General features: G+C 54.1%; 1 protein-coding gene across 1 annotated transcript in view; it reads right to left on the minus strand.

Annotated features, from left to right (window-relative positions):
* Nucleotides 1-3,966: 3,966 nt before the first annotated feature.
* The window catches only part of LOC111142396 (phosphatidylinositol 4-kinase alpha), a 118,299-nt gene continuing 109,234 nt past the window's right edge, over nt 3,967-13,031 (minus strand). The window contains exons 44-55 of the mRNA XM_022495456.1: nt 11,738-11,867; nt 10,660-10,730; nt 10,333-10,405; nt 10,173-10,243; nt 9,019-9,128; nt 8,490-8,594; nt 8,267-8,392; nt 7,716-7,836; nt 7,074-7,233; nt 6,188-6,277; nt 5,605-5,688; nt 3,967-4,469 (exon numbers count right to left, since the gene is read on the minus strand). Of these exons, the coding sequence (XP_022351164.1) occupies nt 4,418-4,469; nt 5,605-5,688; nt 6,188-6,277; nt 7,074-7,233; nt 7,716-7,836; nt 8,267-8,392; nt 8,490-8,594; nt 9,019-9,128; nt 10,173-10,243; nt 10,333-10,405; nt 10,660-10,730; nt 11,738-11,867 (1,193 nt within the window). The 3' untranslated portion in view covers nt 3,967-4,417. The remainder of the gene's footprint in view (nt 4,470-5,604; nt 5,689-6,187; nt 6,278-7,073; nt 7,234-7,715; nt 7,837-8,266; nt 8,393-8,489; nt 8,595-9,018; nt 9,129-10,172; nt 10,244-10,332; nt 10,406-10,659; nt 10,731-11,737; nt 11,868-13,031) is intronic.

Consider the following 13,031-nt stretch of genomic DNA (forward strand, 5'->3'; position numbering starts at 1 on the left):
CAGAGCAAGACAGAGAGCAAGAACAGGCTTGGGGGAAGGGGCAGAGGGAGAGGGAGAAGCAGCTTCTCTGCTGAACTTGGAGCCCAACACGGGGACAGATCCCAGGACCCTGAGATCATGACCTGAGCTGAAGGGAGATGCTTAACCGACTGAGCCACTCAGGCGCCCCTCTCCCAAGTCTTTAAAGTATACCTTGAACATACAGCTCTTTGGTCCATGGAATTTTTATGTCTGAGGTGAGGTAGGCAGGGTTGTATCTGTTTCTCTGTAGTGGTATCCAGCTGATGCAACACCATTATTGGAAAGACCATCCTTCCCCTGCCGCCGTGCAGTGTCTCTGTGTACGGGTTTGTTCCTGGACTTCTCTTCCGTCGTGAGCCACGTTGTTTTAACTGGTGTAGCTTGAGGATATCTTGATATTTAGGCTTGTCGGTCTTTATAATCAAAATAGCTGTATTTTGACCTTTGTATGCCCCTATAAATTCTTTTAAAAGACATTTGAGAGAGGGAGAGAGAGAGAGAGAGAGAGAGAGAGAGAGATAGTGAGAGGGCAGGAGCGGGTAGGAGAGGGAGAAGCAGGGTCCTTGCTGAGCAGGGAGCCCGCCGCAGGGCTCTATCCTGGAACCCTGGGATCATGACCTGAACCCAAGGCAGACGCTTAACCCATAGAGCCACCCAGATGCCCCCTCGGACTATAAATTTTAGATGTGTCAATTTCCACCACAGAACTTCCTGGGATTTCGATCGGCATTTAGAGTGAAACTACAGATCAGTCTGGGGAGAACAAACCTCTGTATGATGTTGTCTTCCAATCCATGAATATGTTACTGTTTGTTTAGATCTTCTCTCAACACTGGTAGTTTTCATTATTTCCTAAGACTCTTTCATCAGATTTCTTGTTATTTGATGTTTTAGGATCCAACTGTAAATGATATTTTGTTTGTCGTTGTGAGCTACATGTAGTACACATACATCCACAACTTAACTTTCTTGTATGAATCTGTGTCCTATCACCTTGACTAGAGATCGTATTTATGGATTATCTGGATTTTCATGTACACAAATACCATTTCTGAGTTTTGTTTCTTCCATTCCAGATTCTGAAACCGTTTCCTTTTACTGCTCAGCAGGGCTGCTTAGGGCCTCCAGCACAAAGCTGAGCAGAGGCCATGAGAGCAGACACGTGTAGACTTTGTTCTTTGATATCTCACCTTTAAGCATGATGGGTGTTTTGCAATGTATCAAGGAAGTTTCTGCACTTTGGGGATGGCTTTATTTTTAGTACACCCGACACCGAGTATAGACCAAGCTTCTCTAGTAAGCTCCACAGAGGCAGGCTCTTGGTCTTTTGTCACCAACAGGAACATTTTTTTTGTCATCAAAACAGGAACGTTATTGTTCTTTTTTAAAATTTCACTTTGTCAGGGCACCTGGGTGGCTCAGTCATTAAGCATCCGATGTCAGCTCAGGTCATGATCCCAGGGTCCTGGGATCGAACCCCACTCAGGCTCCCTGCTCGAGGGAAGCCTGCTTCTTCTGCTCCTGCCCCCCCTGCTTGCATTCACTGTCAAATAAGTGAATAAAATCTTCTAAAAAAAATAAATTTCACATTGTCTTTAGTCTCTAAATGGACCTTATCTTCTTGTCAGCTCATAGATTTCAATTTTCTCCCCAGTATTATAAACAGCACTTCTAATTTTTGCAGATACACTATTTGCCATATTGCCAGAATCTTGTATGTAGCATCTGACTGACTTCCTTTTTAATGCCGATTTGACAAGTCTTTTTAAGGATTGTGGTTTGGAAACGTTTCTGCTGTGTTTGAAAATATTTCTACCATTTTATAATGTGTTTATCCTGCCTTTTCTATGCTCTCCCCACCCTTATCTTCTGTTTGATCTTCCCCCAAATTATACCCTATTTTATGGTATTTTTTTTTCCCCCCTTAAGGAAGCTCTAGGCCCAACGTGGGGCTGGAACTCACAACTCCAAGATCAGGAGTCACATGCTGTACCGGCTGAGCCAGCCAGCTGCCCCTCTGGTATCTCTTCTGCTTGAACTTGGCTAGCTCTGCCATCCACCCCAGCCACTGCCTTAAAGCCTGCTGCTCTGGTCATTGCCTCGAATCTTCCATGAACTTTGCATTTTAGTTCTACTCTTTACATTTCTAAATTATTGAGGGTTCTTCCAGAGAACTTTATGGTTACTGATCCCTAACTCAATTCCACGCAACCAGAGAACACACACGTGCTGTGGGATGCTCAGAGCTGCTTTAAGGCTCAGCAGGCAGCCAGCCTGGGGTGGCGGAGGGGACCCTGGAGCCCTGCTGCTGGGGCTGGAGTGGGGTTTACACATGGCCTTCAGGTCAGGCAGGTGGAGGAATGTTCAGATCTCCTATGTTCACTTTCTTTCCAGTTCTATCACCTGTGGAGAGAGGGCTGTTAAAATTTCCAACTCTAACTGTAGAATTGTTTGAATTCTGTCAGATTTTCCTTCATAAACTTGTACACACAATTGTAGACAGTAAATCCTTTTTTCTTGGTGTTCTTCACCTTAGGGGTATGGCTTTAGAGTCAAAGTGCCTCTTCGTCAGCATCTCCGTGGTTCTTCGTCCTTTGTCCACGTTGCAATCCTGTATTTAACTGCAGCGGTTAGTCCCTTGATATGTAACATAATTAAAGATGCAACTAGACTAAGGTCGGCCGTCACAGGAGGACTCTGTCCCATCTGTTATTCCTTCCTCTTCCTTTCCTGCCTTCTTTGGGATTTTAAAAAAAATTATTTTTATTTTCTTTTGGATTTTTAAACTTACATACTGGCTTTTTAAAAAAATTTCTTCTTAATGTACCAGAATTCATTGTTTATGCACCACACCCAGGGCTCCATGCAATACATGCCCTCTTTAATACCCATCACAAGGCTCCCCCACCTACCCACCCCCTGCCCCTTCAAAACCTTCAGATTGTTTTTCAGAGTCCACAGTCTTTCATGGTTCGTCTCCCCTTCCAATTTCCCTCAACTCTCTCCTCCTCTCTAGCTCCCCATGTCCTCCGTGTTATTTCTTATGCTCCACAAGTAAGTGAAACCATATGATAATCGACTCTGTTTGACTTATTTCACTCAGCATAATCTCTTCCAGTCCCGTCCATGTTGATACAAAAATTTTTTTTTTTTTTTTAAGATTTATTTACTCGAGAGAGAGACAGAGCGAGCATGGGCAGGGGGAGGGTCCGAGGGAGAGGGAGAAGAGAGAATCCTCAGGCAGACTCCCCACTGAGCGCAGAGCCGGATTCGGGGCTCAAGACCACGACCAGACCCTGAGATCAAAACCTGGGCCAAAACCAAGAGTCGGACACTCAACTGACTGCGTCCCCTGGCCCCCTTGGCTTCTTTATTCTGTTCTTACTTGTATTCGTATTTGCTCAGGACTCAGCTGTGCTTCCTGAAGCTGAGTGTTCGTGTTTCTCATCACCTCTGGAATCCTGCTGGAAGCTGACTGGGGCTTCTCCTTCAACTTTCCTTTTTGCTTCATTTTTGGTACTTCTGTTCTCTCGGTTGCTTTTCTCTTCACCTCTATCTGCTGTATTTAACTGCTCTTTTGCATTTTTAACTTTGGTGACTTTTTTCTAGTTGCTCTGTGTCATCTGTTTTAGTTTGGGGTCTTTGCTTCCTGTCCGCTGAAGGGACTACAGGCCGTGGTAGGTGGGGGCAGATAGCCGCTGGGGGTGGCTGCACGAGGGTTTCGGAGTCTCAGAGCAGAGTACTTGGAAACAGGAAAAGGCCGGAGCAGAGGCAGGACACGGAGCCCCACCTGTGCTGACGAGAGATGGAGACGCAGGTGGGAAAGCTGGAACAGTGTTCTTGGTGCGCCTGGGCCCCCAGAGGCTTCCTGGCCAGCCGCACTCATCCCCCTGTCCCTATACTGCCGTGCTCCCTTCCCAGCATATCCAGGAATCACCCCTCGGCTGAACGTGCCCCTGGACACCACACTTCTGCTGGTTTTTATTTTGTTCACATTGGTTAAATCTTAAGTTGAATACAATTTTTTATACACAGGAAAATACTTCATGTACCTATGCAGTAAGACAGGTAGGGAATGTGCTGGGAATGTGTCCAGTGCAAATGTATTCACACCCATGCCTAAGGTGTCCTCAGATGATTGTCATTCCAGCCTCACATGTCACATGTGGGTCATGCCAGGAAGGAGTAGATTGCCAGGCTCTGCATGGTGTACATTTGTCCTATTTATCCTATAAAAATAACTCCAATGGATGGAATGACGGGGCCACCGGCAGCTCACTCCCTTCGACCACACGCAGCAGCCGGGGTGTGGGGGTGTGCTCGCTCAGCTCCACAACCGCAAGATGGCTTCGGGGCGGGGGGGGCGGGTGGCCTCAACCGCTGGTCCGCCGCTCCTTCAGTAGGGGATGTCATTCTGATAGTACTGGATCATGTCATAGGTCCGGCTCCTGGAAGGACAGCAGAGGGAGGGAGTGGAGGGAGGCTCTAGGAGACCCCTAGTTCTGGGCCCCTTCACCCCACCGAGTCCTTCACCACCGCCTGGAAAGCTGCATTTAGAAGGTGTCCCTTTTCCCCTCCCTGAAGGTGCAAATGCAAGATCGAAGACCCTCTGGCCTTCCTGCCAGCCCCTCTTGCAGGGGACACACCTTCCCCCAACAGGGACCAAGGCTGTGTGAGTCCCGTTTTGCTCTGTCTCCTGCCCAGCCTCCTCAGCTAGATGCCTGCCCTCTGTCCTGGGCCTGGGAATCCAACGACAGGAGCTGTCCCTGTGTCAGGGGCCACTGTGGTCCCTGGCCTGGCCTGTGGTACACAAGTGAGACTCCGTCCTCCTCCCCTGTCATCCTTCCCAGCACATGCCTTACTCTGCCAACAAAACAATCAGAAGAGACTTCCCCTGTCCTGCCCTCTAAACCCCTCTGGTCAGGTCCCCATGCTGCCCTTGAACCACTTCCTGTTTCTCTGCGGCCATCAGGCCCACCCTGGACGGCCCTCAGCATTCCTCTCAGATTCCACGTCTGCCCCTCCAGGGGGTCAGGGTGGGGAAGCTCAGCTCCAATTCCGCCCAGGTGCTCAGCCCCCGCTCTGCCTTCAGAACCACCACCTTTTCTCTCCACTCCCCTGTCACAATGGCCAACTGGCCAGCCCCTGCCCCCAGGCCTGAGGACGGTGTGGGGTTGCTGTTGGGGCCCAGGCAGCAGCCTGAGGAAGGTGTGGGGAAGCAGGGGTGGGGCTGAGGCCCCCCCCGAGCTCTTTCTGCTCCTCATCCAGCCTGCTGGGCTGTGCTCACCTCCCTACTCCCCCTGTGCCCTCTGCACGCAGAGCTCGCCCGGCCTCACAGGCTGGGTGGCAGACAGGAAACTGGGCCTTGGGGCCTCTGCTAGGTATTCCCCTCCGCATATCCCTGGCCCCTCTCCCAGCACCCTGTCACTCTGCAAGGACTCCCTTCAGGACTTGTGGGACAGAGAGTCCCCTGGGACAGCAGCATCCCTGCCACCTAGCCTGGGCGTAATGGCCCTGCACAGGTGCCCAGAGAGCACTATTGTGCGGCAGGAGGCTGGAGAGAGGAGAGGAAAGGGGACTCACCTGTTGCTGAGGAAGCAGCTCTGAATGACCTTCATGATGAAGTTCGCAGCCTCCCTCTCAGTCATGTTGGGGCTGAACCTGTGCCTGGGGGCCAGGGCCGTGTCAGGTCTGCCGCCTCCTCGAGGCCACCCTCCCCGTGGGGATGAGGGCTTGCTAAGAGACTGCACTCAGCATTTGTGGGAATTTGTTCAGGTGAGGGCTGGCCCAGGGAATGCTCCCTCTTGGGGACAGTTCTAAGGGGCATGAACACTGTCCCCAGCTGCTTCTGGAGGGCCTGTCCCCTTCCCCAGCACCACCTCAGCTGTGTGGCCCCTGCACTGGGGGAGGACCAGCCCAAGGCCAAGCTACTGCAGCCTCAGGCCTGGGGGCAGGGCCGGCCCTGTTTCTTGAGAAATGAAGGGACTCCTGGGATGTCTGCAGCCCCGGTGTGGTGAGAGGGCCTTACCTAGGAACCCTGTCTGCTTTGGGGTTCCCAAGAGAGTGCGTGGCCTTGATAATGATCACATTCACCAGCACTAAGGAGGCTCCCACCCGGAGGGGACAACTGCCCCCCAAATGGCCTGCGCATGTGCCCAGGACCTACTTCAAAAGCTTGATTGTCTGGCCACGGAAGCAGGGCAGGCCCGTGTCCAACATGAGAGTGACCAGAGAGACGACTGCATCCATGTAGGGCCTGGGGAGAGGCAGGGAAGGAAGGGAAAGAAGGCTGGCCTGAGCAGGTTGACCCTGCTCACCGCCGTCCCGCAGCGCAGCCCGCACATGACAGCCGCACACAGCGGCCCACCTACCCACACCTCTGCGGCTCAGTGGGGCAGCCCCCGCGGTGGCCGGGCGGGGGTTGTCCACACACCCTGGACTGGGCTGAGCCTCGTGCCTTGGTCCGCCCACCCCAGGCCTCAGCCGTGGTTTCTGTGCCTGGCTAAGGAAGTGCAGGCGTGCAGCGTGAACACAGCCTGACCCTCTGAGCAACCATGATGCAGGCTCCGACAGACTCAGGACTGGAGTTCAGGTGCCACAACACTGCTGGGTGGCCTTGGCCATGTGATACTCTGAAGCCAGGACAGTTAAGTCTTCAGCATGTAGCCCGGGGGATGGCAGATCTCAGGCTTGGGTGAAGGGGTGAATGAGGTACTCAGAGCAGGGAGCCCAAGGTGCTGGCAGGCAAGGCCACGCCTGGAGACTATAGAATATGGCAGGACACTGTCGCTCAGAGCAAGAAGCCACTGGCACACGTGAGCAGAGCAGCGATAGGAAGGCAAGGCCCAGGCTGCCCAGGCCAATAGGCAGCCCCTAGCACCTGGCCTGCTCTGCTGAACTGCAGCCCTCCATCCACAAAGGGGCCTGAGAAGGGCCCATGGGACCTCCAAAGGCTGGCCTTGTGGGATTAAGTGGCAACTAGGATCAGCGCCAGCCTGCCACTTTCCTCCCTGTGGTCTTGGTAACCCCAATGGCCCTTCCCTGGGGCTCACCGCACAGCCAGGTAGCCACGGACACACATCTCCATGAACCACTTGAAGGGCGTGGCCTCCATCTTGCCCCCCATGATCATCACCATCTCATCGGTCAGCTTGATGTCTGGTTCCCAGCCAAGGTTGCCGCCAGGTGAGCTTTCGAACATGAAGCCGAAGTCTGCAAAACCCCCAAAGCCATTCTTGATAGGATCCGGTGCCAGGGCAAGATGTGGGCATGCTTCAGCCACGGGGTGGAGTTTTTGGCTCCCACACCCCATGAGCTGGCCCCAGGCTGTGTTTTCTTGGGGAAGGTGGGGCAGGCTGCGGCAAGCAGGCAGGAGAGAAAAGAGGAAGTGGAGTTGGGGAGCCAGGCTGGAGCAGAAACGCTGGACCTGGGGCTGGGTGAGCCGTGCTCTGCCTGGTTCTGGTTTCTGACCCCAGAGCACTCCACGCCCTGCAGTCCTGCTGCTGCTACTTGCCCCCACAGCCTGGTGGCCAATAGCTTGGGCCTTAGAGCTAAACTCAAACCCTGGCCCGGGCCCTTCCTGGCTGGGTGACCCCAACATGTCTGGCTCTTCTGTGGGGGTGGGGACTGCTGTCCTGCCTTGGCCTCTAAGGGGTGAAGGGAGAGGAAGAGGGCGGCACTGGGGCCCAGCTGACCGATATGGATGATGTGGCCCTTCTTGTCCAACATGATGTTCCCATTGTGCCTGTCCTTGATCTGCAGCAGGAACAGCAGGAGGCTGTAGGCAGCCATGCTCCGGATAAAGTTGTAGCGCGCCTGCGTGGAGAGAGCCCACGTGCTCACAGATGGTCCCCCCAGGGCTGCACCTCCCGGGGCCTTGCGGGCTTTCTCCTGCCTCCCTGCCTGGGACCCCGAGGCTTGGGAGTTGTTCTCTGGGCTCTTGTTCCCAGCCTTACAATCAGAGACCAAATCAGCAAGCCAGATCTTGGAAACGGAAGGGACAAGTGACTGCATCTGGGGGTTCAGGAGCAGCAAACCCTTTCTCCCACACCCATGAACTTGCTTTCTCCTGAGGAGTCTATCTCAAGGTTCCTTTGAATCCCAAGGAAGGTTATGGGGTACCCTGGTTTTACCCCCAAATGTATAAAGACTCAGAAAAGCAGGGTACTGGCCCACCCGCAGTGCTGGGTGTAGGCGGGATGGCGTGTGCAAGCCATCTCAGCTCTGGGGCTGCCCTGCCGCTCACCTGCTGGAAGGCCAGGGTGGACTCGTCCCCGTACTGGCGCGTGAAGTAGTCGTACATGCCAAAGTCCGTCTGGCGGCCCAGCTGGTCCCGAGAGGTACAGTCGGGGATGCACTCAATCACTCCGCACTGGGGAGGAAGGGCCAGGTGCCGAGGCCTGCAGGTGGGACTCTTCTCGGCCTGAGGCATCAGGGGCTCCCCCTGGGCTCCTGCACAGGAAACTTACCCCAGGAGCGGTGGCCACCACCCGGTAGGGGAAAACAAAGAGGTCCAGGCCAACCAGCTGGAAGATGTTCTTGAAAAGGTCAATAATCTGCAGAGCCAGCATGTCCTGGAGACCAGGGAGGCATGGGGTGGTCAGCGGGCCACCTGCCATGCTCTAGTCCACCTGACCCCCAGCAGTGAGGAGGGCGGCGGGAAGGAGGCCATGGCCAGGCAGGAGCCTGGAATGTCTGGCCTCACTGCCCCTCATGCTGGGCTGGGCTCTCAGGACCATCAAGCACTGGGCTGAACTGAGGCCGCGCTGTCTAGTGGGGGACGCGATCGGGGTGCCTTTGTCCCAGGGCAGTTCCCTCTGGGTGGCAGGAGATGGACAGTGGGTGGGACCTACTGGAGAGGCCCCTGGGTTAGACAGAAAGCCCTGCTTCCCTCTGTGGCACCTCCGCCCAATGTGGGAAGCCAAGATCTGGTTCTGTGCACAAGAACCCTGCAGCATGCCTGCAGCCTCCGGGAGGGCAGGCCCGGCCGTTCACTACCTGCCGGCAGTCGTCTCCCACTTTGAAGATGGCTGCCTGCCACGAGATCTTTTGGCCATCAGCCTCCTGCGTGCCACACTCGTCCTCAGAGTCTGAGCGGCACCGCAGACCTGCACGGGGCGGAAAGGCAGCCTTTTAGCCTGGAGGCAGGGAGATGCCCTCTGGGGGGGTTGGGGCAAGCCCTGCTCACAGGCCCAGGACCCTAGGAACCTTGGGGATTGTCTCTGCAAAGCCTAAGGAGACCAAAGAGGCCCGGCAGGCACCTGGAGTCAGGGAGAGCCACAGGGTCAGGGGTCTCTTCCAAAGAATGTTTAGGCTTAAATGGAACTGAAGATGGAGCCCCCTTTTCACAGGAAGAGGGGACCCAGGTGTGTCCAGGACCAGTGGTGGGCACTGGGAACTAGGGGGCAGGAGTGCATGTATCTGTACCCTAGGGTACCGGGGAGGACTTGGGGGCCAGAGTGCAGGGAAGGCCGTGGAAGGTCTGTCCCATACTGGCAGGGGGGCACAAAGCTCTCTGCTTGGGTTGACTAGTATCCCATAAAATTCCTGCCCACTCAAAACCACAGAATTGACCTTATTTGGAAATAGGATCTTTGCCTATATAGTCAAGTTCATAAGAATTAGGGTGAGCCTTATCAGAGCAGGACACAGGCACACAGGAAGAAAGCCTCATGAAGGCAGAGGCAGAGGTGGGAGCGACAAGGCTGCAGAGGATGGCCACGGCTTGCCGCAAGCACCGGCAGCTGGGAGGAAGACATGGAACAGATTCTCCCCTGGAACCCTTCGGAAAGAGCACGGCCGTGCTGACTCCATGATGTCGCACTTCAGGCCTCCAGAACTGTGGGGTAATATCTCTGCCGCTGAAGCCATCTGGGCCTGTGTCACTTGCACAGCACCCCCTGAGCCCTGGGCCACTCAGCCTCAGGAAGGTGCCTCCTGGACTCAGTGGCTGACCTGGGGCTGGACTCCAGGGGTCTCTGTCACTCTACACCAGCTCCATGCCAGCCACCTCTAAACCAGGGCTCAGACTGAGAGCGGAGGGATGTCACCTTTCACAGGGAGCTGGTCATAAACTAAACACACCCAAGAAAACTGCCATCATCCAGGGAAAACACTTAGATCCCAAACTGTGTCAAAGATTCTTCACTGACCTTCTTTTTCAAGTTCGCTAACTCCACATCGTTTCACCTTAAATTTAGCCAGATACGGGGCTTTTGCGGCACTGAAAAACAACAGAAGGAACGTGGCACGGGTGCGGGAGCAAAGAGAGCCTGGTACAAGGGAGCTGCCAGATGGCAGGCGGCCTCTCACCTCTGCATGGGCGTCCCGGACTTGTAGTCAATGTCCAGCACGATGGCCTCAGGGTTGCTGGGCAGGTAGCAGCCTGAGGGACAGAACGGAAGTCACAGGGAACCCAAGTGTGACCTCTTCCTCCCCCTACGCCCAACAGGGCTTCTGAATCCTCTTCTGGGACAAGGAAGATAAAGAGTGTCAGGTGAGAAGTGGCTCTGTGGAGAGGAACACTGGGCACCCCAGGTCCCAGGCTGACGTGGGCTGGCCACCTCCCTGGTCCCCATGCCCGCCCTGCCCGCCCGCAGAAAGAAGCCGGCTCATCAGCCAACCGTGCGGCCTGCTCACCCGGCTGCACTTTCACTTCAGACAGAGCCGACAGGCATGCCTTCTTCCTCTCGTCGCCTTTAGGGTAGGGCCTGAGAAACAGGACAGAGATGCTTTGCTTTGTTGCTGCAGGAACTGGCCTCTGGGGTTTCGGGGGGCAATGGAGGGCCCCTCCCGTCTGCCTCTCTGTTCCTTTCCTCCTAGTTCTAGCTACTACTGAGGGCCCTATTAGGCCCAGTTCTTCCAGGAGGCCACCCTGAGGGGTCCTTGCCCCACACTCATCAGGGGCCAGGTGGCCCCGGGGGACTAAGGTGGAGTTTTCTGGTTGTCTTTCCCCCTCACTTGTGTGGGGTGTGTGATGTTGCTTCAGAATGCTCAGGGGACAGAGCTGGCTCTGGGGCCTACATTCAAGTGCTAGTTCTGTTGTTTCCTTGCATCATGGCCTTGGGCAGGCCCCTCGGACCTCCTACAAGCCTGGGATGAGGATGACAGTGCGGAGTGCAATCAGGCGCCCAGGAACACCCCTCCCACCTCTTGAGGCCTCTGTGGGCTAGAAGCTGCTGCATCACCGCTGTACTTAGTACTGGACCCAGGAAAGGCCCTCGGGACGTACGGTGAAACCACGTGGTGATCAAGGTGAGAGAAGCCTGAGCACCAGGGACAGCCTAGGGAAATGAGGCACCTGGGAGGAGAGGCGGCCTGGGGCCTCCCCTAGGTCCTTGGTCAGTTGATGACTCCAGGGCCCCATCCCACACAAACAGGCAGGGCCCCCAATGCCCAGGGAATGTGTCAGCTCTCACACATAGACGGCCCAGAAGATAAATCAGTAAAATGACACTGGGAGCTGCAAAGGAGTCCAGTTTTCCTAATACCCCAGGATGGTTCGGAACTTGGAGAGAGCAGGGTGGCTTCAAACTATGGGACATTATCCAAAATGAAACTAACATAGGTTTTCTGAAATTCACATGGCTATACATTTTGCTCTATTTTCAAGAGACCTGACTTGCCAGGGCAGAGATTCCCAACCCTGGCTGTTCACTAGAATCAGTGGAGCCCTCCAGGCAATCCCCATGATCCAGGTCTGAGAGGTGCCACTTACTTGATGATGGCTGACACATTGGTGATCTTGTTAAAGAAATCAAATTCCCGCTGGTAGAAGTCCTTAGCCGGGCCCGACAAGGAACTAGTGATCTCCTCCACTAACTGCTCCAAGAGGTCACCGATGTCAGCTGACAGAGAAACCAAGAGGGACAGCCTGCAGCTGGGCCACCGAAGGCCCTCAGGGAAACCCCACACATTAGCCAGATATGCAGTCCAGGTGTTCAGGTGTTCCCCAGCACCCAGGCCAGCTCAGCTGCCCCGAGAGTGTGGTCCGCAGCTGCCTGGAGGCTCTCTGGGACCCTTCAAGACCCCCCCGGTCAAAACTACACTAACAGGTTGTTTGCCTTCCTTGCTGTGTAGAAGCTGCAAGGCCAGGCACAAGCAGGTGGCCGAGGTGCTAGTGGTCACTGGATCCTCATGGCTCTGCTCCCGTGGTGTGAACAAAAGCCAGTGTCACTAAGAATGTCCCTGGTGAGGTGATAAGCAAGGACTAACTTGATGACACTCTACCCCGAAGCCATCTCTGGGATACGTACTGTGCCGCCATGGGAAGTCACGTGGCAGTCGGCCGCATGGGAAGTATGTAGATGCTGCGCTCTCGCAGGAAAGCGCCTTGCATTGGACTTTCCAACTCAACTAATTTCTTGTCTCAGGGAACACCATTTTTACTTAAGAGATTGACTGGCAGACAAAAATATACTTATTTGGACTTAGGTATATGGCAGATATTTCCTTGAAAAATGAGCAAGGTGAATCTGCCATTTGAGGAAAACTGCTAAGTTTTAAGAAACCTGCGTCTGTGACTATGAGCTTGACAGCTTCCCAGCACTTGAAAATATTTGTTTTATAAGACCAGTGGGGCATTCACAGACGTGATCTTTAATGCTTCGAAGTCCTGCGGGTGGTGGGGGTGGGTAAGAGCGCTGGGGAGACCAATGGACTTTAAAGAAAGGGCTGTCTTCAGACACCATCACACTGAGAAACTCGCTCACATAAGTTCAAATCCACATCACAGTTAATCATTAAGAACCTATCACTTGTAGTTTGGTGCAGTATCAACCAAGACTATCTATAGGGACCAGAAAGACGACTAAAAACCCTCCTTCCTCTTCCAACTCCGTGTCTGTGTGAAGCTGAATTCCCCACATTGACTTCAACCAAAACAGCATATTCCAACAGGTTAAATACAGAAGCGGAGAGGGAATCTTGCTGTCTTTTACTACATTAAAGATGTCATGACATTACAGATATTAAAGAGATCTGCAAATCTGTAAAGCAACACCACTCTTCTT

Source organism: Enhydra lutris, unplaced genomic scaffold (assembly GCF_002288905.1).
Source record: "Enhydra lutris kenyoni isolate GAN:26980312 unplaced genomic scaffold, ASM228890v2 scaffoldscaffold8, whole genome shotgun sequence".
NCBI classification, from domain to species: domain Eukaryota; kingdom Metazoa; phylum Chordata; class Mammalia; order Carnivora; family Mustelidae; genus Enhydra; species Enhydra lutris.